This window comes from Narcine bancroftii, chromosome 3 (genome assembly GCF_036971445.1).
Source record: "Narcine bancroftii isolate sNarBan1 chromosome 3, sNarBan1.hap1, whole genome shotgun sequence".
Classification (NCBI taxonomy): Eukaryota; Metazoa; Chordata; class Chondrichthyes; order Torpediniformes; family Narcinidae; genus Narcine; species Narcine bancroftii.
The window spans coordinates 328,884,272-328,907,660 of record NC_091471.1 but is presented as its reverse complement, the minus strand read 5'-3'; the positions used below and the strand labels follow the sequence as shown (position 1 = coordinate 328,907,660).

At 54.0% G+C, this 23,389-nt stretch overlaps 1 protein-coding gene across 1 annotated transcript; it reads right to left on the bottom strand.

Annotated features, from left to right (window-relative positions):
• Window positions 1–6,210: 6,210 nt before the first annotated feature.
• LOC138756878 (PDZ domain-containing protein 4-like) lies at window positions 6,211–19,643 on the bottom strand. Its single transcript, XM_069923272.1, has 12 exons — window positions 19,462–19,643; window positions 16,396–16,489; window positions 15,577–15,675; window positions 13,299–13,361; window positions 12,361–12,462; window positions 10,567–10,706; window positions 10,276–10,513; window positions 10,098–10,207; window positions 9,899–10,015; window positions 9,267–9,528; window positions 8,852–9,032; window positions 6,211–7,658 (listed from the first exon to the last, which is right to left on the bottom strand). Exons 1-12 carry the CDS (start codon window positions 19,626–19,628, stop codon window positions 6,334–6,336), a joined length of 2,898 nt encoding a protein of 965 aa, XP_069779373.1. The 5' UTR covers window positions 19,629–19,643; the 3' UTR covers window positions 6,211–6,333.
• Between the last annotated feature and the right edge of the window lie 3,746 nt (window positions 19,644–23,389).

The window sequence follows — 23,389 nt, the reverse complement described above, 5'->3', positions numbered from 1 at the left end:
TGCGGAAAGGCAATCGATGTGATGCTTTGACTCTGGCCGTGAGATGGAGCTGAGTGGACGTTGGGGAATGGAAACAGGCAAGTAGAACTGAAGGAAATTCCTGGAGTGCAGAAGAACGAGGGGAGATTTGATCGAGGTGTTTAAAATTATGAGGGAAACAGAGTAAATGTCGGTCAGCCTTTTCACTGAGGGTCAGTGAGGACATGGGTTAAGGGTGAAAGGAGAAAGGTTTAGGAGGAACAACTTCACACAGAGAGCAGTGGGGGTGTGCTGTGAATATGGGCTCAATTTTAGGACGAATTTGGGCAGGTACATGGATGGGAACGGCTCGGAGGGCTACGGACTTGGTGCAGGTCAGTGGGACCTGCCAGAAAAATGGTTCGGCACAGACCAGAAGGGGCCTGTTTCTGTGCGGTTGTGTTCTACAGTTTTGGTTGGCTCGTTTGGCCTAGCGGTCAGCACAGCACCTTTACAGTGCCAGAACTGGGGTTCAAATCCCTGCGCTGTCTGGCAGGGGTTTGGAGGATCACCCCTGTGGGGAATCACCCACCACTTGGGGCTCCAGTTTCCTCCCATGTACTGGTTGAAGGTTAATGGTGTGTAAATTGGGTGACATGGGCTGAAAGGGCCTACACCGCGCTGTGGGTCTAAATTTTATCTCGCACTTGATCCGAGTTCCCGGAGTGTTGAAGAGGCCAAGATGGCACTCAGGCCCGGAGACAAAGATACATTTGCCAACGTGTTGGGCCTGAGGCCTTCTTCAGGGAATAAGCAGAATGAGCCAGGGGCAGGAAATCTCGGAATGTCTCAGACGATAGGGAAGGGATCCAGGCCCACGAAAGGTGAGAGAGCAGAATTGATCAAATCTGTGTGAGAGGAGATAGGGAAGGGAGAGACAGAGTTGGGGTGGGGGGGGGGGTGGGAAGGCGATGGGGAAGAAGTGAGGGGGTGGACAGGGATCGGTTTAACGTTAATGCCATTCGGTTGGAGGGCGCCCAGACGGGTGTCTTTCCTCAGATTTGCAGGCGAGATACGCCGGTTGGGGATGGGACGGGGAATTGGAATCGGCAGCCAACAGGAGATCTGGGGCGGACAGACGGGGAAGTGATCTCCCGGCATTTCCGATGCAGAGGTGGCCGCAGCGCTGGACGCAGGAAATGACCCCCAACCCACAGATTCACCAGCAAAGTGTTGCTTCGCTTGGTAGGCCTGTTTGGGTTCTGAAGAGCGGCAACAGAGGGGCAGGGGGGTCGGCCAGCTGTTATGGTGCGGGTGGAGGGAGGCGCAGACGAGGAAGTCACAAAGGGAGTGGTTCCCGTAGGAAGATGGAGCCACGTAGAAGTTGGTGGAAATGGCAGAGGAGGATGTGTTGGGCGTGGAGGCCGGGCATGAGCCATCCTGTCCTGGTGACTGCTGGGGGCATGGGTTTAATGTGGGTTGGCGAACGTGGAGAAGATGAGGGAGAGTTGATGGCAGCCTATATTCCAAAACACAGGGCATAGTGTTGTCAAGTAGGTGGGTGTTTAGGGGGTTTCGGAGACAAGGAAGGGAGTAAGGGGTTATAGAGAAAGGGAGGGGAGTGGGTGACTGGAGGGGGATGAGGAGACTGGGAAGGGTGTAGAGGGCCTGAGGGGGTTACAGAGACGGGGAGGGGTGTGGGGGACTGGAGTGGATTTACATAGACAGCGAGGGATGTGAAGGACCAGGGAGGGTTACAGAGACAGGGAGGGGTGTAGGGGACCTGAGGGGGTTACAGAGACTCGGAGGGATATGGGGGACCAGGGAGGGGGGTAGGGGACCAGAGGGGGTTAGAGACAGGGAGGGGTGTGGGGGACCAGAGAGAGTTACGGAGACAGGGAGGGATGTGGGGTGCAGGGAGGGGGGGGGTTACAGAGACAGGGAGGGGTGTAGGGGACCAGAGGGGGTTAGAGACAGGGAGGGGTGTAAGGGATCAGAGGGGGTTACGGAGACAGGGAGGGATGTGGGGGACCAGGGAGAGTTACGGAGACAGGGAGGGGTGTAAGGGACAAGAGGGGGTTACAGAGACAGGGAGGGATGTGGGGGACCAGGGAGGGGGGTTACAGAGACATGGAGTGGTGTAGGGGATCAGAGGGCGTTACGGAGACAGGGAGGGGTGAGGGGAACTGGAGAGGAGGCGACTATCCAAAGTGACTGGGTTGCACAGTGTCAGCACTTGCTGGTATCAGTCGTGTGAAACCTTATGTGGCTGATTGTGCGATTGAGAGTACTTGCTTGGGTGTGTTATCACTGACTTGTCTCAACAACTACCCTTCCTCTGCTCAGTCTGTGTCCAGACATGTTGCTCTGTGAACCCAAGTCCCCTTTCCCTCTCCACACAGCACTTGGGTGGTCCATTCCAGCAGGAACTGGCCTCTAGTTTCACGGCAAGAGTTGGCGCCTTCCTCCCCACTCAATGTGGGCTTTGCTGCAGGGTTCAAGGTTAAATCCCCCCACCCCCAATGCTCCAGAGAGGAGAGGGCATTTGTTAAGCGCATGGTGTTCTGCAGGAGCATTTCTGACTCGCAAAACACTGGTCAAGGGCATTGCTACCTGTGAACCTCAACCCCATCAGTCAGTCGACGTGCCGGGCTTCGGAACTGACTTCCTGGGCAGGGAACCCTGAGCCTCAGTGCCGCGCCGGGCTCCTGCAGCCAAGGGGCCACCGCGATTCGCCTGAACGAGTTTGGGCGAGCTATCCTCTCTGTCCCGACCCCCCACCCGGAATCGCAAAGTCCCATTCAGTACCCCTTCTCCCAGATGCAGACCTCCCCCCCCCCACCCCAACCCCGGCCCAGAATCTGAGGTATCCTCTGTTTGTTGAAACTACTTTGGGGTTGTTTCAGGAGTAAAACACATAGGCCTGCGGTCGCCGTGGTTGCAAGAGACATGATGCTGGAGAAAGTCAGAAGGTCGAACAGCGCAGAGATGAAGATACCTGACCAACTTTTGGGCTTGAGCCCCCTTGACGTGTTTTCTTATATTTTGGGAAACATATTGATGGTGAGAACAAGTTCTGGCGGATGGTTGTTGGTGGGGGGGGGCGGGGGCTAGTCTGGTCTCTTGTCAAGAGAGAAACTATCACCTTTGTGACTCACTCCATGGGGATGGATGTCCATTGTGAAAAATGAACCATAGGATGCTGCAGCACAGAAAACAGGCTATTCGGCCCCTCTAGTCTGCCATCATCTCCCAGGTCCCACCCTCCTGCTCCCATTCCATAACCCTCTATGCCTCTCCCATCCATGTACCTATCCAATTTATAGGTCGAGCCTGCGTTCACCACGCTCATTCCACACTCCCACTGCTCTGAGTGAAGAATGTCCCCCTCTAAACCTTTCCCCTTTCAGCTCAAAACGATGACCCCTCTTGTTGATCTCCCCCGATCTAAGTGGGAAATGCCTCCTCACATCCACTCTGTGTTCACCTCTCATAATCTTGTAAACCTCGATCAAATCTCCCCTTGTTCTTTTACGCTCCAGGGAATAAAGTTTAACCTTTCCCTGCAACTCAACTCCTAAAGACCCAACAAGATCCTAGTAAATCTCTGCACTCTCTCAATCTTTTGATATCCTTCCTGTAGTTAGGTGCCTAGACCTGTCTGTCCCCCTCATAATGTTGTAAACCTCGATCAACTCTCCCCTCATTTTTCTATACTTCAGGGAATAATGTCCTCACCTGTTTAACCTTTCCCAGTAACTCAGTCCCTGAAGTCTAGTAAATCTTCTCTGCACTCTTTCTGTCTTATTGATTAGTCAAGTTCAGTGAGTTGGAAATTCGCTGAAGAGACTGAGAGGGAGGATTTAGACCAGGGCAGAAAAAAATGGAGTTCAGTGGGGCAGGGGCCCACAGGTAATCATGGGTCTACCCAGAGAATGGAGGGGGGGGGGGGTGGATCTTGGCCATGAGATAGAATGGGGCAATGTGGGCTTGGGAGACAATGAGGTTGGAGGCCTTGTGAGGGAAGGCGATGAGGTCATATTTTGCAGCATGGAACCAGGCATGCTCGGCCCTTCGAGTCCCTGCCGAACACCATCACCTCCCACCCGCATCTGGTTCACCCAGGGTGGGGGGGGGGGCTTTGTCCGTAGACCTATCCAACTCAAGTATTAAAATCGAACCCACTTCGGCCGGAAGCTCGACTTCACTGCCCTCTGAGTGAAGAAACACCCCCCTCATGTTGCCCCTGTACTTTTCCCCCTTCGATCTCAAACCACCTCCTCTTATTTGAAGCTCCCCCACTCTCAATGGGGAAAGCCTGTCCACATTGACAATCCCCCTCATAATTTTAAATATTAAATCACCCCTCAATCTCCAGGGAGTAAAGTCCCAGCCTGCTCAACCTTTCCCTGTAACTCAAGCCCTGAAACCCCGGCAACATTCTCGTAAAACCCCTCTGCAAGCTCTCTATTCCTGTAATTCAGGGACAAAAACTGCACACAATATTCCAAATTTGGCATCATCAATGCCCTATACAACTTCAATGTGACATCCCAAAGTGTGAGAGTGTGGCTTGAAGGGTGACTAAGAGGAGGCGTCTGAGAGCTGTCTCGGGAAAGTAGAGACACACCTTAGGCCTGAAACTTTAGTTATGGGTTGTTATCTTTGCAACATAACTTCTGCTGCTTGACATACTGAGTTTCTCCAGCTTTGTGTTTTTAAGAGTTGTATTCACTGGAATTTTGGAACGGGGTGGGGGGGGGGGGGGGAGGAGAATTGGTTTGTGGGATACTTCATCGAATTTGAGAGAATCCATTTTGTCGGACGGAGATCAAGACTGTACTTGTTGGGTTGGAGATTGGACCGTTAGAGCCGGGGTGTTGGGATCAAAGGGGGGGGCACAGGTTGGAGCCTGGGTTCGAATCCCCCCCCCGTGCTGTCGGTGAGGAATTGGAGCACCCTCCCCGCGTCTGTGTGGGGCTTGCAGGTTAGTTAGGCAGTGTGGGCTCGCGGGCCGGCGGCTGCGCTCTACGTCCAAATTTAAAGATTGAAATCCGGCCTGCAGGGGGTGGGGGAGATTTTTGGAGCTCTCTCTTGTCCACCACCCCACCCCAAAAACAGGAACCAAACAAGCCTTGCATCTTTTTTTAAGCACGGTAAACAGGCCCACTGTGCCACCCAATTGGCCTACAACTGGGTGAAGGGTAGGAGGAAACTGGAGGGCCACCCCCGCCGGGGAAAACCCATGCAGACACAGGGAGGACGCACAAGATCCTGACGGTCCCGATCGCTGGTGCTATAAAGGAGCTGCCACATGCCCCCTCTACGCTAACCATACAACCCCACCCCCACAATCTAACCTTGGTGTTGGATTTCCATCCAAAATCATTGTGGGGCATGCAGTTCCAGCAATAGTGCGGGGGGGGGCACTGAATGATCTATTCTACGACAGGGTTGGGGTGGTGGTATTGGGGTTTAAAGCTCCCCTTTCTGTTCATATAAGAGTCTCGATGGGGAGGCCTTGTCCCGTACCTGGTTCTACAGCAGGATTAAGAAGGGGTGGGGGCGAGAAGGCTCCCCTTCCCGTTCCTTTACGAGACTAGGACGGGGAGACTTCTGCACCCGTCTTGGTTTGGAGGTGATGCTGCCCGATCTCCCTGGGACCGAATGGACACCTAAACCCTGCCCGCCACTCCCCTATCCTGTCTTCCCCTTGCCCAGAATCAGCATTGCAGCTTGCCTCCCCTTCTAAAATACCCGCCCTCCCCATCCTGAAAGGGAAAGGCCAGGGAGGGGATGTGGAGGGGGGGGGTTAAAGAAGGAAACAGAGTCTAGGGGTCTCCCCCTTTCCTTGCTGGGCCAGATAGTGGGGTATGGGGAACCTGTCTTAGGCCAAGGCTGGGCTCTCTCCTCTCCTGGATGAGGGGAATGTGGGGGTGGGAAGCCTGTGGTAGGACCAGATCACAGGCAAGACCCACCCCGGTCTGGGACTCCTGCTGGAGCATGAAAGGGGAGTGTCAGCCTCTCTCAGGCCTGTCCTAGGTTGTGGGGCAAGGCTGCCTCAAATGGGGTCTCTCCTCTCCCTGTCGGTCTGGATATGGGGGGTGGGGTGGGGTGGGGGGAGAGCAGAGTCCAGGAGGTCTCCTCCCCCACAGTGGGCCAGATACAGGTGTGGCGTGGGGCAGAGTCCGGGAGGTTTCCTCTCCTCCTGGAGGGCTGGATTCAGGGGAACCAAACAAGCCTCGCATCCGGGAGGTGTTCTCCCCCCAGTGTGGGGGAAGGGGGGGAACAGAGTCCAGGAGATCTCTCTCCCTGGCGGGCTGGATTCGGGTGGTGGTGGACCAGAGTCCGGGATCTCCCCACAACTCCTTCCCCTCAGACGGTGGTGACGGACAAGAGTGGGTTGTAGACCCTCTTGCCATCGGCAGTCCGGGTGCCATGAGCCAGCATCTCCTGGATGGTCATCCAATTGTCCAGGATCCGGCGATTGCGGCGTCTGGCAGTTTTCTTGTGGCTCAGGGCCACGATGCCCTCGGAGACCTGCTGCTGCTCCTTCAGACAGTCCATTCGGCTCTGGATCATGAACTCCCGCCGTCGTCTCTGCTCGCGTGCCCTGGCTAGGTGCTGTTTTCTGGCCTCCTTGCTCCAGTAGCGGCCCATCTTCATCTCGCTGACGGCGTCGTCATCCGTGGTGACGCCGCTGCGTTCCTCGCGGATCTTCAGGGCCCGGGCCTTCAGCAGCTTGTCCCTGACGGGCCTCCTGGCCGCGTGCCGGGAGCCATCGCCACCGCGCACCTTGACTCGCCACTCGCCACGGCCCTCGGGGGCCTGGGCCACGTCACGGGGAGGGCAAAGCTGGACGCAGCTGCGGTACCGCTCGCTCTGCCGGACGGGCGAGCGGTGCCGGCGGTTGCGGGGGAGGCCCCGCTGGGTGGCGGGGGGTGTTCCCCCTCCTCCCGCTGCCGGGCGCCGGGTCCGGTTGTCCAGGCTCCCAAAGCGGGCGCAGACTGGGCTGAGTTCGGCGGTAGGCTCGGCAAGCACCGGCGTGCTGCGGCAGCTCTCGCCTGTGTTGTAGGCGCTCGTGGTGTCGCGGTCAGAGCGCTCCTCGGTGATGTCACCCAGGCTGCGGCGGAGTGGGTCGGCCTTTGTCAGGGGTGTCACCATCTTGTTCCGCCCACCCCCCTCCTCCTCCAACTCCTCCTCCTCCTCCTCGTCCCCTGCCAGCCAGGCTGTCAAGCCCCGCATCCGCAGCTGCCTCATCTTTTGCGCTCGCAGCCCTTGCCGGCACTTGAACTCCAGGTGGCCCAGCTCCTCGCTCAGCACGGCAGCCAGGCTACCCGGCTGGCCGCGGCCCGGTGGACGCCGGAGATCCAGCAGCTCCCGGTAGCGTAGGCACTCCTCCTCAGTCAGGCCTGGCAGCCGCTCGCCCTCGCGGCCCTCGGCCTGAGCCTGAGCCTTCCTCCGGCTGCCCGGTGTGGTGTGGCCCGCGCCCGGCCACTGCTCCTCAGCCAGGATGTCATGCTCCGAACTCTCCTCGTTGCGCGTGCTCTCGTCCGTGCGGCCCACACCGCTGTCCAACTCCTGGCTGTTACACAACGCCCGGGCAGAGACCACCTCCTCCTCCTTCTGTAAGGGTAAAAGTAGAGGAATCAGAATCAGCTGGTAAAAATGGTCTGGAGAACTGCCGATGGTATTCAATGCTGCAGACAAGGGTGAGGGGCTGTATTTTGGAAGGATAAGCCAAGAAAGGACATACATGGTGAACAGTTGGGCACTGAGGAGAACAGAGGGATCTGGGAATCCAGAGACATTATTCCCTGAAAGTGGCATCACAGGTGGACAGGGTCGTAAAGAGATCTTTTGGCACCTTAGCCTTCATAAATCAAAGTATTGAGTACAGGAGTTGGGATGTGATGGTAAAGAGATTGGTGAGGCCACATTTGGAGAATTGTGTTCAGTTTTGGTCACCGAAATACAGGAAAGATATCAATAAGGTAGGAAAATTGCAGAGAAGATTTACTGAGATGTTGCCCGGACTTCAGGAACTGAGTTACAGGGAAAGGATAACCAGGTACGGACTTTATTCCCTGGAGCTAGAAGAATGAGGGGAGATTTGATCGAGGTGTTTAAAATTTTGTGGGGGGTAAACAGAGTAAATGTGGGTGGGCTTTTCCCACTGAGGGTCGGTGGGATACAAACCAGAGGTTAAGGGTGAAAGGGGAAAAGTTTAGGGGGAACTGCTTCACGCAGAGTTTGGAACGAGCTGAATGTGGGCTCAATTGTAACATTTAAGAAGAATTTGAATGGGTACGTGGCTGGGAGTGGTACGGACTGGGTGCAGGTCAGTGGGACGAAGCAAAAAAATGTAGTTCGGCACAGACTAGAAGGGCCGAAGGGGCCTGTTTCTGTGCTGTAGTGATCCACAGGTCATAGTTCCATTTGTCATAAATGTGGCATGAAATTTGTCATCTTGCAGCAGCGTCACAGCATAAACATTTCAATAAACTGTCTTACAACAGGACATAAAAATAGTGAGGCCATGTCTGGGGTTCACTGTCCATTCAGGAATCTGGCGTCAGAGGGGAAGAAGCCGTCCTTGTGCCCCTGAGTGCTCGTCTTTAGGCTCCTGGACCTTTTCTCCGAGGGGAGCAGAGCGAAGAGGGCCTGGCGTGAGGGGTGGGGGTAGGGTCTTTGAGGAAAGAGGCTGCTTTTTTAAGATGCTGCCTCATATCAATGTCCTCGACGGGGTGGTCTGGTGCCTGTGATGTCGCTGGCTGAGTTCACAACCATCTGGGGTTTAAGGAAACTCGGAGTAGTCGACGTTAATGCTGTCTGGTTAGAGGGGGCCCAGATGGATGTTGCTCCTCCGGTTTCCAGGAGGTCTCAGTCCAGCCTTGCATGAGACACATCGTCAAGGAGATTGAGCGGGAACTGAAACGGGCGGCTGGTGGCAGATCCACGCTACTATGGTGGACAGAGCCAAAGTCTGAAACTGGTGGCCAGTGGGAGATCCACTCTACTGCGGTGGACAGAGCTGTGGTTTGAAATTGGAGGCCAGCGGGAAATCCACACTGCTATGGCGGACAGAGCCAAAGTCTGAAACGGCGGCCAAGCGGGTGATCTACGCTACTGCGGCGGACAGAGCCGAGGTGCTCGGTGAAGAGTTCAGATTTCAGAGGACATACACGACGTCACATACAGCCCTGAGATCCATTTCCCTGCGGGCGCAGCAGAATTAGCACTTATTGGTTGTGTACAGATAAAGAGATGTAAACACAGAGAGGGTAAATAATCAATAAAGTGCGCACATCCTTAAATGAGTCCCTTATTGAGTTTGTCGTTGAGGAGTCTGATGGTAGAGGGGGAGCAGCTGTTCCAGAACCTGGTGGGTACAAATCCCATGGCCCTCGAGACCTCTCTTCTGATGGCAGCAGCGAGAACAGGGCATGTGCTGGATTCTTGATGATCGCTGCTGCTCCCTGACGGCAGAATTCCCTGTAGATGCTTTCAATAGTGGGGGAAGGTTTTGCCCGTGATGTTCCTGGGCTGTGTCCACTATCTGTTACAGGGCTTTATGCTTGGGGGAGGATGGATTATCAGTGTCCCCATACCAGCCAGTCAGCACACTCTCCACCGCACCTCTGTAGAAATTCACCAGGGTTTTTTAAAAAAAAAGCAGACCTACTGCACGGAAACAGGCCATTTCGGCCCAAGAATCCTTGCCGCCCAATTTACACCCCATTAATCTACACCCCTGGTACCTTTCAAAGGGTGGGTGGAAACCATGCAGACATGGGGGAAAACGTACAAGCTTCTTTTAGGCAGCGTGGGAATTTGAACCCCAGTCCCAATCGCTGCCGCTGTAAAGGCCTTGCGCCCACCACTAGGCAAACCGTACCAAACCTCCGCAAACCCCTGAGGAATTAGAGGCGCTTTCTACACGATGCCCTTGGGTGTGGGGTCCAGGAAAGGTCCTCGGAGAGAGTGAGGTGCAAGAACAAATTTGAAGAGGCAGGGGATGGTGGAATGTAGAGGGAGGGGAGCTGGTGACAGCAGCCTGCGGTCAGAAATGCCTCCAGGTTAGAGGACTGCATGCAGAGCAGCTCTGAATACAATTGTCTGCAGGGACCATCACAGACAGATCCAGGGCTCCATCCCAAGACAGCAAGTGCTGGTGGAACTCGACCAGTCTCGTGGTGTCCATCAGAGGTAGAAGACCTACTGCCGACATTTTGGGCCCGAGCCCCTTCTATGAGGAATAAATCAGATTCAGGATCTGGCTGTTGTCCTGCGTCTCATGCCCCCCTTCCCCCCCACCGCTGTGGAGATCGCTTTGCCAAGCCCCTCGGCTCTGTCCGCCGTGGCAGCGGAGACGTCCCGGTGGCCACCCATTTCATTTCCCTGCCCCCACTCCCTTGCCGCCATGTCTCTCCATCGTGTCATGCACGGCCAGGCTGAGACTGCCTCGCGGATTGGAGGAGCAGCACCTCTTCCTTCAGTCTGGGCACCCTCTGACTGGACATCGTTATGGTCGACTTCTCTGGCTTTCATGAAGCTCCAGAGGGTTGCCAGAGAGGAGATTGGTGAAGGCACGAATGTATATCCCACTTGGCCCGGCCCCTGGCACTCACGTGCTTGGCTGGGACGTCTCTGGTGTCTCTGGCGATCCCTGGCTGTGAAATTTCCCCGATCTCTCGACTGCAGCTATCCATTCCTTCTCCCCTCTCTTCCATCCATCCTTCATCGAGCTGTGGGAGATGTAAGGGAAATTAGAACAAGACAGCACAATATAGGCTCTTTGGCCTTCAATGTGATGCTGACCCAAAAAAAGTACTAAACCCTCCCTACCCATGACCCTCTATTTTGCTTCCATCCGTGGGCCCGTCTAAGAGTCTCTTAAATGTTCCACCCTCCACCACCGCCCCCTGGCGAGGTATTCCACTATTCCCTGTGTGAAAAATCTTTTTCCTCCCTTCACTTTGTACAGACATCCTCTGATGTCTGGGAAACAGACGGTGGCCGTCCACCCTGTCTACGCCTCTCAGAATCTTGTCAACCTCTATCAAGTCTCCTTTCATCCTTCTACGATCTGAAGCTCTGCTAACCATGCCTCATGAGACTTGTTTCCCAATCCAGGCAACATCCTGGTCAATCTCCTCTGCCCCCTCTCAGCGGCTTCCACATCCTTCCTGTAATGAGGTGACCAGAACTGAACACAATCCTCCAAGTAGGATCTCACCAGAGATTTGTAGAGTTGCAACATGACCTCTCGACTCCTGAACTCAATTCCCCAACTAATGAAGCCCAGCGTCCCATAGGCCTTCTTAATTATCCTATCACCCTGTGTGGCGACCTTGAGGGATGTGTGGATTTGAACCCCAAGGTCCCTTTGTTCATCCCATAGACCATCTAGCTATCCTATTAATCTGCTTGGCAACCTGGAGAGAAATGAAGACAATTTTTGAAGGGTAGGGTTTGAGAGTGATAAGAAAGCTGTGGACAAAAGCCCCCTGATACACTGTAAAATAAAAACAACAGAGAAATAGGAAGGGGGTCTTCGCAAGGCATGGATGGGAGTCAGAGGGAAAGGCTCTGGGAGGAGTGGATGGGAATGGTGGGATGACCTATCTGGGAGCTCTGACATGAGGGCTCCAGCTAGGTGGGCTTCTGTACATAGGCTGGAGAATAGATGGAGGGAGGGATGGCAGAGGTTACCGAGACAGGAAGGGGTGTAGGGAACCAGTGGGAGTTAGACAGGGAGGGTTGTAGGGGACCGGAGGGAGTTACAGAGACAGGGAGGGGTGTAGGGAACCAGAGGGGGTTAGAGAGACAGAGAGGGGTGTAGGGAACCGGTAGGAGTTAAAGAGACAGGGAGGAGTGTAGGAGACCAGAGGGGGTTACAGAGAGAGGGAGGCGTGTTGGGGACCGAAGGGGTTACAGAGACAGGGAGGGGTGTAGGGGATTGGAGGGGGTTACAGAGACAGGGAGGAGTGTAGGAGACCAGAGGGGGTTACAGAGAGAGTGAGGCGTGTCGGGGACCGAGGGGGTTACAGAGACAGGGAGGTGTGTAGGGGACTGGAGGTGGTTAGAGAGATAGAGAGGGGTGTAGGGAACTGGAGGAAGTTACAGAGGCAGGGAGGGGTGTACGGGACTGGAGGGGGTTACAGAGACAGGGAGGAATGTAGGAGACCAGAGGGGATTACAGAGAAAGGGAGGGGTGTAGAGGACTGGAGGGGTTACAGAGACAGGGGCCGGGTGTGGTTACATTCTTCCAGCCATCAAGACAGCACCTGGTCTCATCAGCAGCGGAAAACCATGACCATAATGGTGAACGCTCCACACAGCCAGAATGCCCCTCCTCACTCAAATCCCTCAGAAACCTCCCTCCAGGACTCCTGTTACCTCCATCTCTGGTCTTGCCAGGAGTAGGGAGACATTGGTGCTATCCTCTCGGGTCAGGATGGCGACGGCCTCCCCTCTGTTCTGGACCTCAACTCCATTTATCTGCAAACACGGAGATAGGGGAGAGTTGTTAAGCCCCCTCCAACCCTCCTGAGCCCAAACTCCAGGTCAGGACTGGCTAGACTACAGCACCCCCTTGACCCAAATGTTTTTAGAACCATGGGACCGTAGAACACTACAGCATGGAAACAGGTCCCTTCGGCCCTTCTAGTCTGTGCTGACCCATTTTTGTGGTCAGTCCCACTGACCTGCACCCAGTCCATACCCCTCTCATCCTTGGACCTGTCCAAATTTGTCTTAAATGTTAAAATTGAGTCCACATTCACCACCTCAGCTTGTTCCACTCTCTGTGTGAAGACATTCCCCATTGCACACTCCCCAGGGTTAGACACAGAGTGAAGCTCCTTCCGTACCATCCCATCACACACTCCTGGGGTCAGACACAGAGTGAAGCTCCCTCCTCACTGTCCTGTCACACACTCCCGGCGTCGGGACACAGAGTGAAGCTCCTTCCGCACCATCCCATCACACACTCCCGGGGTCAGACACAGAGTGAAGCTCCCTCCTCACTGTCCCGTCACACACTCCCGGCGTCGGGACACAAAGTGAAGCTCCTGCACCATCCCATCACACACTCCTGGGGTCAGACACAGAGTGAAACTCCCTCCTCACTGTCCCGTCACACACTCCTGGCGTCGGGAAACAGAGTGAAGCTCCCTCCGTACCATCCCATCACACACTCCCGGGGGGAGCGGGTTAAGACCCTGCTGTTTCTTTGCTCCTGCCAGAACGTTCTCTCCCTGGTCATCCCGTGAAGGGGTCCCAGGCTATGTAACCTGCAGGAACATCTGCAACAACGTGGAGGGCCATTGTCCTACCTGAACAATACGATCTCCCGTCCGTATTCGACCATCCTTTGCTGCAATGCCATTGGGATTTATCTGCAAGAAGTCAAGCCAGATTGGTTAGTCATCTAGCACGTGAATTAAAAACTCAATGCTGGAGAAACTCAGCAGGTCAGACCCTGTGCTTTATAAAAGATACAGAACCAACGATTCAGGCCCGAGCCCTTCATTAAGGGACGGGCAAAATGTCGGCAGGCGCCCGAACAAAATGGTGGGAGGGAGGCTGCGGTCCCACAGGCAGGTGGACGAGGGAGGGAGGGCCCACCAGCAAGCAAGGGGAAGGGGATTTGCTCTGAATGGAGAAGGAAGGGGGTGGAGGATGGGGGAGCAGGCTAGCAGGAACTGGAGACATTAATGCCATCTGGACAGAATATTAGGTGTCCCTCCAATTTATGGGTGGTCTTGGTGAGATAGTACATGAAGCCGCGGACAGGCATGCCAGTGCAAGGGGGGTGGGTGTAAACAGGTGGGCCTATGGCGCACCAGATGGAGTGGATGTCCCGCGGAGGCCTCCTCTCCGTCACAGAGACTGGAAGCACCTTCAGTCTGCCCGCATCAGCGATGGGTACCTCCCATGCTGGCATGCCTGTCCAAGGCCTCGGATACTCCCCCACCATAAATCGGAGGGAGAGGGTGCGAGAGGCCTCTGACTGGACAGCACTGACGCCGACATCTCTGGTTCCTGCTTCCCCGCTCCCCGCCCTCCCTCCCATCCCCTGTCCTCCACCCCCTTCCCTCTCTATTTACAGAGCCGCGCCCCCTCCCCACTATCAGATCAGATTTTTTGTCAGAGGACATACATGACATCCCCGAGATTCTTTCCCCTGCGGGCATGGCAGATTTACCACTCATTGGCTATGCAAAAAAAATCTGTATTCGTGTAAACAGATATCTTCTGACAGAGCTCGGCCGGCATCGTGGCCTCCGACACAAACAGGCTGTACCTTCTTTTCCCCCGGGTCAGTCCCCAAGTGCTCCCAATGATCAGGACGTGGAAGCAATAGAGGTGCTCAGGGGACCATACAGTTAACAAGGTTTAAGCAAGCAGGTAAAGGGGTGATCGATCTGGTGAAGCCGCTGAAGATAGCCCTCCGCCACACATACCCTGACACGCATGAGTTGCCTGTCCGCTACCACCCACTATGGCCGCCATCTCCCAGGACTACTTCTGTGGTCACAGACAGTGAAGGGTTGGCAGGACTGGCCGGGCTGGAGGCCACAATCCTGCTCGCCTCTCTGGTGCCGAGATACCCACACAGAGCCGCATGCTTCGCCAGAGCAGTTTGGATGGTTGCGGGTGGGGGTGGTGGAGGGGACCCCTGGCCTCTGTCTCTGGGCAGGGGAAGTTGATTCACTGGCGCCTGGTGGCCAGCCCTCACACAGGCACGCGCAGGCACACACACGTACGAACATGCAGGCTCTCACGTACACACGCATACTCTCATGTACATACGCACAAAGTCTCACATACACAGGCACATTCATGCATACAGACACTGTCACATACTCAGACACACACTCATCATGTACACGCACACTAATAGACACATGCAGACTCTCACACAGACTCACACATGTACAGTTACACTCACACACACACAGACAAACACACTCACACACACATGCAGATACACACAGACACACTCACATGTACACGCAGGCTTTCACATACACAGGTACAGACGCTTTAATGCATGTACATGCAGACACACTGTCACATACACTGACATTCAGGCACGTAGAGTGTAGAGTGAGTGAAGAGGGCATGGCCTGGGAGGAGTCTTTGAGGATAGAGGCTGCTTTTTTAAGATACCACCTTGTGTAGGTGTCCTCGACGGGGTGAAAGTCTGGTGCCCGTGATGTTTTATTCAGGCTGAATTAACAATGGTCTTGTCCTGAAAGTTGGCGCCTCCTTACCAGACAGGGATGCAAACCACCAGAATGCTCTCCATGGTCCCCCTGTAGAAGTTTATGAGTCTTCGGTGATGTACCGAATCTCCTTAATCTCCTCACCAAATGTAGCAGTTGTCAGGCCTTCTTCATGACTGTATCAACATTGAGGCTCCAGGACAGATCCTCGGAGATGTAGACACCCAGGGATTTGAAGTTCTTGACCCTCTCCACAACTGAGCCCTTGATGAGGACTGGGTCGCGTTTCCCCGGTATCTACTCCTTACATGATGGTACACATCTCTGGAAGATCGCCTTACGTCTGGACGCGAGTACTGGCAGGGTGGCAGACATCACCTACCTCCCCGATGTAAATGCCTGTGTCGTTCTCGTCGTCTGTGCGGTAGCACACGGTCAGCCCCAGCTTCTCCTGATGCCTTTCCTTGTATAACTCCACTTCCTGCAGAGTGAGAGAGCCCAAATGTCAGCTGATAGCCCCAGGTTTCTACTGGGCCTTTCCCCACTCACAGAGTCTGCCCACCTCCAGTCACTGGTGCCTTTAGCTGCTGCCATGTCCACATCCCTGTGTTATCAGGACTCCCCGTCCTTGTGTCTGTCTCTGGTCCCATCTGTGTCTTTGCAACCCCCTCTAGTCCCCTGCACCCCTCCCTGTCTCTGTAACCCCCTCCGGTCCCCCACACCCCTCCCTGTCTCTGTAACCTCCTCTGGTCCCCCACACCCCTCTCTGTAACCCCCCCCGGGTCCCCTACTCCCCTCACCCAGTAACCCACTCTGTCCTCCTATGCCCCTCCCTGTAACTCCCCTCTGGTCCCCTACACCCCTCCCTGTAACCCCCTGCTCTGGTTCCCCTACTCTCCTCTCTGTAACCCCCCAGCTCTGGTCCCCTAAACCCCTCCCTGTAAACCCCTCTGGTCCCCTACTACCCTCTCTCTGTAACCCTCTCTGGCATGAACTTGTGGGCTGGAAGGGGCTGTTACCATGCTGTATGTCTGCATGTACAGCTCCACTTTTGGTGTCTGTTGGATCAGGAACCCGGAACTCTTCGATTTCCCCCTCCCTCAATCTCTCCCGGCCCTCCTCCCCCCCCACCCCCATTGACTCAGTAGTGACGTGCGGCCTAGCTGTTGGTCAATTTCGGCCCTGAAGGTAACGGGTTCACCTCATATTCCAGGTCGACGACGGCCCGATCCACTTCGTGGTGACCACTGTCCAGGTAGTCATTGGCTTCATCGAAATCGTGCACCAGAGGAGGGCTGTGTGGACATGAGAAGGGACCTCAGGTTAGCAGAGGGAGGTGGAGGGAGCGGGGTGGGGCAGAGCAGGCGCATGGTGGGCACGTCACGGTTCGATTCCAGCGCCGCTTGTGCATATGTTTCCTCCCACTCTCCCAAAAAAAATGTACGGGGTGGGAGAGGGGAGGTTTAGAGCCATAGACACTACAGTGCAGAAAACAGGCCATTCAGCCCTTCTGGTCTGCACCGACCATCATCTCCCCAGTCCCACTGACCATTCCATACCCCTCCAGGCCTCTCCCATCCATGTCTCTGTCCAATTTATTCTAGGATACACGGTCGAGCCCGCGTCAGTTTGTTCCACACTCCCAGCGCTCTCTGAGTGAAGAACTTCCCCCTAAACCTTTCCCCCTTCAGCTTAAAACTGCGACCCCTCGTGATCTCCCCTGATCTATGTGGGAAAAGCCTCCTCGCATCTACACCTCTCACAATCTTGTAAACCTCGATCAAATCTCCCCTCATTCTTCTACGCTCCAAGGAATAAAGTCCGAACCTGTTTAACCTTTCCCTGTAACTCAGTTCCTGAAGTCTGGGCAACATCCTAGTAAATCTTATGAACTGTAGTTCAGTGACCAAAATTGCACACAATTCTCCCAATTTGGTCTCACCAATGTCTTATACAACTTTACCATCACATCTCAACTCCTGGACTCAATGCTTTGATTTATGAAGGCCAATGTGTCAAAAACTCTCTTTACGACCCTGTCCATTGTGATGCCACTTTCAGGGAATTATGTCTCTGCATCCCCAGATCCCTCTGTTCTCCTCAGTGCCTGACTGTTCACCATATACGTCCTTTCTTGGTTTGTCTTTCCAAAATGCGACAGTTGAAGTTGGGCACTGGCTCATGGGCAGGTAGCCTTTGTCAAGGTACCACACCTGAGGCTACTCAAGAAGGTAAGAACCCGTGGTATAACAGGAAATGCACCACTGTGGCTGATTGGGCAGGGAGCTGGGGTATATTCTGGGGAATGCTGCTTTGTGGGCTCGTATAATCAGATGGCAGTAAACTTGATATTTTGGTTGGCTGCTGGATGTGAGTGGTGTTCTACAGGGCTCGGGGTTGGGTCCACACCTTGTGCCTTAATAATTTGGTTGATAAACACGGCCTCCCTGCCTGCCTGAAAGGTGTGGATTGCGGGTGGTCATGTGACTAAAACTCATTCGGAAGTCGCATCACCTGTCAGTCAAGGTTGGACTCCACCCGCCCAGAAACACACACCTTGTGCTCGGCTAATTTCATTCACCTCGGGTCATTATTTGACTAGATACCCGGATTAATCCTATATCTCACACCAACGCACAGCGCATTCTTCCCTCTCTCTCTGCCTCGTGGTCCAAGCCCCTGCTCCAGGTCGCGACTGTGTGCACTGCACAGAAGCTGAGCCATAAGCACCACAAAAGGTCGGCACCTGAGGAGAGCCGTGGCCCCCGCTGGTACGGGGAACTGCGGGTGCGAGTGGTTTGTGGTGCATGAGTAGGTCGAGGACAGGTTGACCATGGTCGAAGGCCGAGTTGAATTAGTCATCGAGCTTAAGGTTTGTTTCCCATATGTTAATTAAATTTACGTGTGATTCTAACCCTTGGGTTAGAAACGGGCGGACGATTCTCTAAACGGGGAGAAAATCACAAATCTCCAGATGCCAAGGGACTCAGAAGTCCTCGTGCAGGATGGCCTGAAGGTCAACTCGCAGGTGGAGTCGGTGGTGAAGAAGACCAATGTGTTCATTTCAGGAGGAATTGGGTATGAGCAGGGATGCGATGTTCAGGCTTTATCAGGCCCTGGCGAGCCCTCATGTGGAGTGTTGGGAGCAGATTTGGGCTCCTCGTTGATGTGCTGATGTTGGAGAGGATTCAGAGGAGGTTCTAGAAATGAAAGGGTTATCGTACGGGGAGCATTTGATCTGTTCTCATTGGAATTTAGGAGAATGGTTTGGGGGAGGGGGTCTCATTAAAACATTTTGAAAGGCGTGGACAGAGTCAACGTAGAAAGGTTGTTTCCCCTCTGGTAGGAGAGTCTGGGACAACTTCTGGATTGAAGGGCGTCCACGTAGAACAGAGACGCGGAGGAATTTCTTCAGCCAGAGGGCGGTGAATCTGTGGAATTTGTGGCCACAGGCGGTGGTGGGGGCTGGGTGGTTGGGTATATTTAAGGCAGAGGTGCCTGATGAGCCAGGGCATTGAGGGTTATGGCTGGGCAGAATGGGAAAATGGATCAGCTGGAATGGTGGAGGCAGGCTCGATGGGCAGAATGGCCTATTTCTGCTCCTAATTCCCTGAAAATGGTGTCACAGTGGACAGGGTAGTAAAGAGAGCTTTTGGCATCTTAGCCTTCATAAATCTAAGTATTGAGTCCAGGAGTTGGGATGTTGTGGTAAAGTTGTACAAGACATTGGTGAGGCAAAATTGGGAGAATTGTGTGCAGTTTTAGTCACCAAACTACAGGAAAGATATCAATAAAATAGAAAGAGGGCAGAGAAGATTTACTCAGACTTTGCCCAGACTTCAGGAACTGAGTTACAGAGAAAGGTTAAACAGTTTCGGACTTTATTCCCTGGGGTGTAGAAGAATGAGGGAGATTTGACTGAGGTGTTTAAAATTACGAGGTGGGTAGACAGAGTAAATGTAGGTTGGCTTTTTCCACTGAGGGTCGGTGAAATCCAAACCAGAGGAACTGGGTTAAGGGTAAAAGGGGGAACCTCTCAGACGAAGAGTGGTGGGAGTGTGGAATGAGCTGAAGGGGTGAATGTGGGCTCAGTTTTAACCTTTAAGAAGAATTTGGACAGGTACATGGATGGGAGGGGTATGGACTGGGTGCAGGTCAGTGGGATAGGGCAGATTAATAGTTCAGACCAGAAGGGCTGAAGGGGCCTGTTTCTGTGCTGTGATGTTCTGTGTCCACAACCCACCCTGGGGAAATTATTGATACTCACAGGTCAGACAGAACGTAGGGCTCCAGGACAATGGGGGGCGGCGAAGGCGGTCGGACTTTGCTCAGTGCCATGACATGCTCGAAGGTGATCTCAGTCTGAGTGCCGTTGTCCACCAGCTGAGGGTCTTGGGCCGAGGCTGCCATTCTTGTCCTCGGACTGCGCCGCATCACCTGGATGACGAGTGGGTCTCTGGGCAGCCGGAGGGTCTCCGCCACCTGCTCCTGGCTCGCTTTGCATGCCTCCTTCCCGTGAGGCTACAGGCAGTGGAGACAGAAGCACATCGGAGGATTGGTGCGGTCCCGTGGTGGAGCCGAAAGACTGAGTCCTCCCACCACAACCCCCCCCCCCATGGTGGAGGAGGCTAAGGTCCACATGGAGGAGGCTGAGGTCCCCACAGTGCAGGAGGCTGGTCCCTACAATGGAGGTCCCCACAGTGGAGGAGGCTGAGGCATCTATAGTGGAGGAGGCTGAGGTCCTCATGGTGCAGGAGGCTGAAGTTTCCATAGTGGAAGTCCCCAAGGTGGAAGTGGCTGAGGTCACCACATTGGAGGTCTCCATGGTGGAAGTGGCTGAGGTCCCCATGGTGGAGGAGGCTAAGATCTCTACAGTGGAGGTCCCCACAGTGGAGGAGATAAGGTCCCCATGGTGGAGGAGCCTGGGGTCCCCATGGTGGAGGTCCCCATGGTGGAGGAGGCTAAGATCCCTACAATGGAGGTCCCCACAGTGGAGGAGACTGAGGTCCCCATAGTGGAGGAGGTTGATGTCCCTACGGTGAAGGTCGCCATGATGGAGGAGGCTGTGGTCGTCATGGTGGAGGAGGCTGATACTACAGAGCGTGGGGAAAAGGCCACGGGTCTTGTGACAGAGGGCAAAGGTTGAGAGCACCATGGTGCAATAGAGGGCCATGGGGTTGAGGGGCCTGTCCATCACCCCCTTCCTTGCCTCCAAAGGGCATAAACCACCCCATCCCACCATTCATCCAGTAAGCTCCGCTCCCTTTGTTGGCTCATCTTCCGATCTCTGTTCTCCCTCCTCCCCATGCCCCATGCCCCACCCTGGCCCTGTACTCACCGTGCGTGGACTCACGGGCATCAGCCGGCGTCCTGGGGCACCATGTCGCATTCCGGTTGGGCCCTGTGTACAGAGAGTCAGCCGAGGAGAAGTGGGGGGAAGGGGTGTGGTAGAACAAGAGGTGATAGTGAACATCCATCCTCAGCATTCCTGGCCAAGCCTCCTATGCATCAGACCATAAGACACGAGCAGTCCATCCAGAATGCCAGGCTGTTCATTCGTGAGCTGATCTATCCCCCCGCTCGGCCCTACTGCCCGGCTCTTCTCCCCGTAACCCTCGAGGCCCTGACTCATCCAGAACCTCTGCCTTAAATACGGCCAATGACACGGTCTCCATGACACATTCCACAAATTCACCACCCTCCAGCTGAAGAAATTCCTCTGTTCTAAGCGAACGCTCTTCAATCCTGAAGATGCCCCAGACTCTCCCACCGCGTGGGAAACAACCTTTACATGACTACTCTGTCCATGCCTTTCAACGTTCAGTCAGAGTACATACATGACATCATTTATGGCCTAAATAAGTTTACAATATAAACCAAGGTCTCGAGTTGTTGACTTCAGGAAGGGAAAGCCAGAGGTGAATGATCCTGTGATCATTGGGTGAGAAAATTTCTTGGAAGTCACCATGTCGGAGGATATTTTCTGGACTCAATTCACCAACGGCATTGTGAAGAAAGCCTGTTAGTGCCTCTACTTCCTCAGGAGTTTGCCACGACACCTGAAACCCTGGCAAATTTCTACAGAGGTGCGGTGGAAAGTTTGCTGACTGGCTGTGTCACAGGAATATTGATCCCGTCATGGGCAAAACCCTCCCCCACCGTCAAGAACATCGACAGGGAACGCTGCCATTGGAAAGCAGCAGGGATCATCAGGGATCCACAACCGTCTGGCACATGCTCCGTTCTCGCTGCTGCCATCAGGAGAGAGGTCTAGGGGCCACAAGACTTGCACCACTAGGTTCAGGAACAGCTGCTCCTCCTCTACCATCAGACTCCTCAACGACAAACTCAATCACGGGCTCGTTTAAGGACGTGCACTTTATTGATTTTTACCCCCTCTGTGTTGCACAGTCAGTTTGTTCACATTTCTTTATCTGTTTACGTGTGTATGTTGAGTACAGTCTTTTTTTGTACTGGCAATAAATGGTAATTCTGCCGCAGCTGCAGGGAAACAAATCTCAGGGTTGTATGTGATGTGGTGGACAAACTCTGACGAGAAATCTGAAATCTGAGGTTTGTTTTCCTGTGGGTGAGGCAGAATTAACACTTATTGGCAGTGCAAAAAAAGACTGTACGCAACGTAAATGTGCAAACCGTTAAAGAAATGTGAACAAACTGACTGTGCGACACAGAGAGGGTAAAAATCACTAGAGTCCTTAAATTAGCCCCTAATTGAGTTTGTTGTTGAGGAGTCTGGTGGATTCAATATGTTCAACATTTTCCTAAATTCCAACCAAGAGCCACCAAACGCTCCCCGTATGATAACCCTTTCATTCCCAGAGTGAACCTCCTCCCAACCCTCTCCAACGTCAATGAGGAGCCCAAAACTGCTCACATGAGGTCTCGCCTCAATGTCACATCCCTGCACTTGCATTTGCTTCCTCTTGAAATGAACACGGCTTTCTTCACCCCCAGCTCCACCTGCGCGTTGACCTTCAGGCCATCCTGCACGACAGGTCCCAGCTCCCTTGGCATCTGCAGACTCTATCCCAAGGTATTGTCCCGTAGATCCAAAAAGGCAGAGTTTGATCTATCGCTTTGTCCAATCTGGGCAATGTCCCGGTGAAACTTTTCTGCACTGCATCCTACATCTAATGTCCAGCAAATGTGGCCAACTCCATGTCTCAGTCAGCTCGAGTTTAAAACGTTTCCACTGGTGAACTTGTACATTGATGAGGCCCAGTTTGGAGATTTCTCAGGATCACAAGGTACAGGAGCAGAAGCTGGCCTGTCAGGCCTGCCCCGCCGTTCTAATCCATCCTCCCACTCAGCCCCCACTCCCTGTGACCCTTGATGGCCTGACTGGTCAAATACCTCTGCCTTAAATCCGCCCAACGACCTCACTTCTACCACCATCCATGGCCACAAGTTCCACAACCCTCTGGCTGAAGGCATTCCACCGCCTCTCTGTTCAACATTGACCCTGAAGTTGGGCCCTCTTGTCCTGGACTTCCCCACTCTGGGCCTTTCAGCGTTCGAAATGTCTCCCAATGAGTACAGTCCAATCATTCCTCGTATTCGAACCGTTTTGTTCCTGGGATCAGTCTTCCCTGAACCCGCTCCAACAACATCGGCTTGTCTCTCCTCGAATATGGCGCCCAGAACTGGATGCAGTTCTCCAAGTGAGGCATCCCCAGCATCTCAACGCCCCATCCCTGCTCTTGTAGGTAATCACAATGTCAAAACTGCATTCGCTTCCTTCTCCGCTGATCCAACCTTTAGGGGACAGAGGAGATTGACCAGGATGTTGCCTGAATTGGAAAATAAGTCTCATGGGGCAAGGTTAGCAGAGCTGGGACTTTTCTCTCAGGAGCATAGAAGGATGAGAGGAGACAATGGAGGTCTACAGAATTATGAGAAGCATAGATAGGGTGGACAGCCAGCACCTGTTTGCAGATGACACTAAGGTTGGAGGCGTTGTGAATGGCGAGGAAGGTTTTCAAAGCTTGTGGGATCTGGATCAGCTGGAAAAATGGGCTGCAAAATGGCCGATGGAATTTAATGCAGACAAGGGTGAGGTGTTGCATTTTGGGAGACAAACCAAGAAAGGACATACACGGTAAATGGTCGGGCACTGAGGAGTGCAGTAGAACAGAGGGATCTGGGAAAACAGATACACAATTCCCTGAAAGTGG

Excerpts from the sequence above, each read along its gene's own strand:
- LOC138756878 (XM_069923272.1), bottom strand. The coding sequence starts at position 19,628 with ATGCGGCGCAGTCCGAGGACAAGAATGGCAGCCTCGGCCCAAGACCCT. Across the intron at positions 15,676-16,395 it reads TCGTCGACCTGGAATATGAG|GAAGTGGAGTTATACAAGGA; the intron begins GTGAACCCGTTA and ends CTCACTCTGCAG. Across the intron at positions 7,659-8,851 it reads GACGATGTGTCTCATGCAAG|CATTGAATACCATCGGCAGT; the intron begins GCTGGACTGAGA and ends CCTTGTCTGCAG.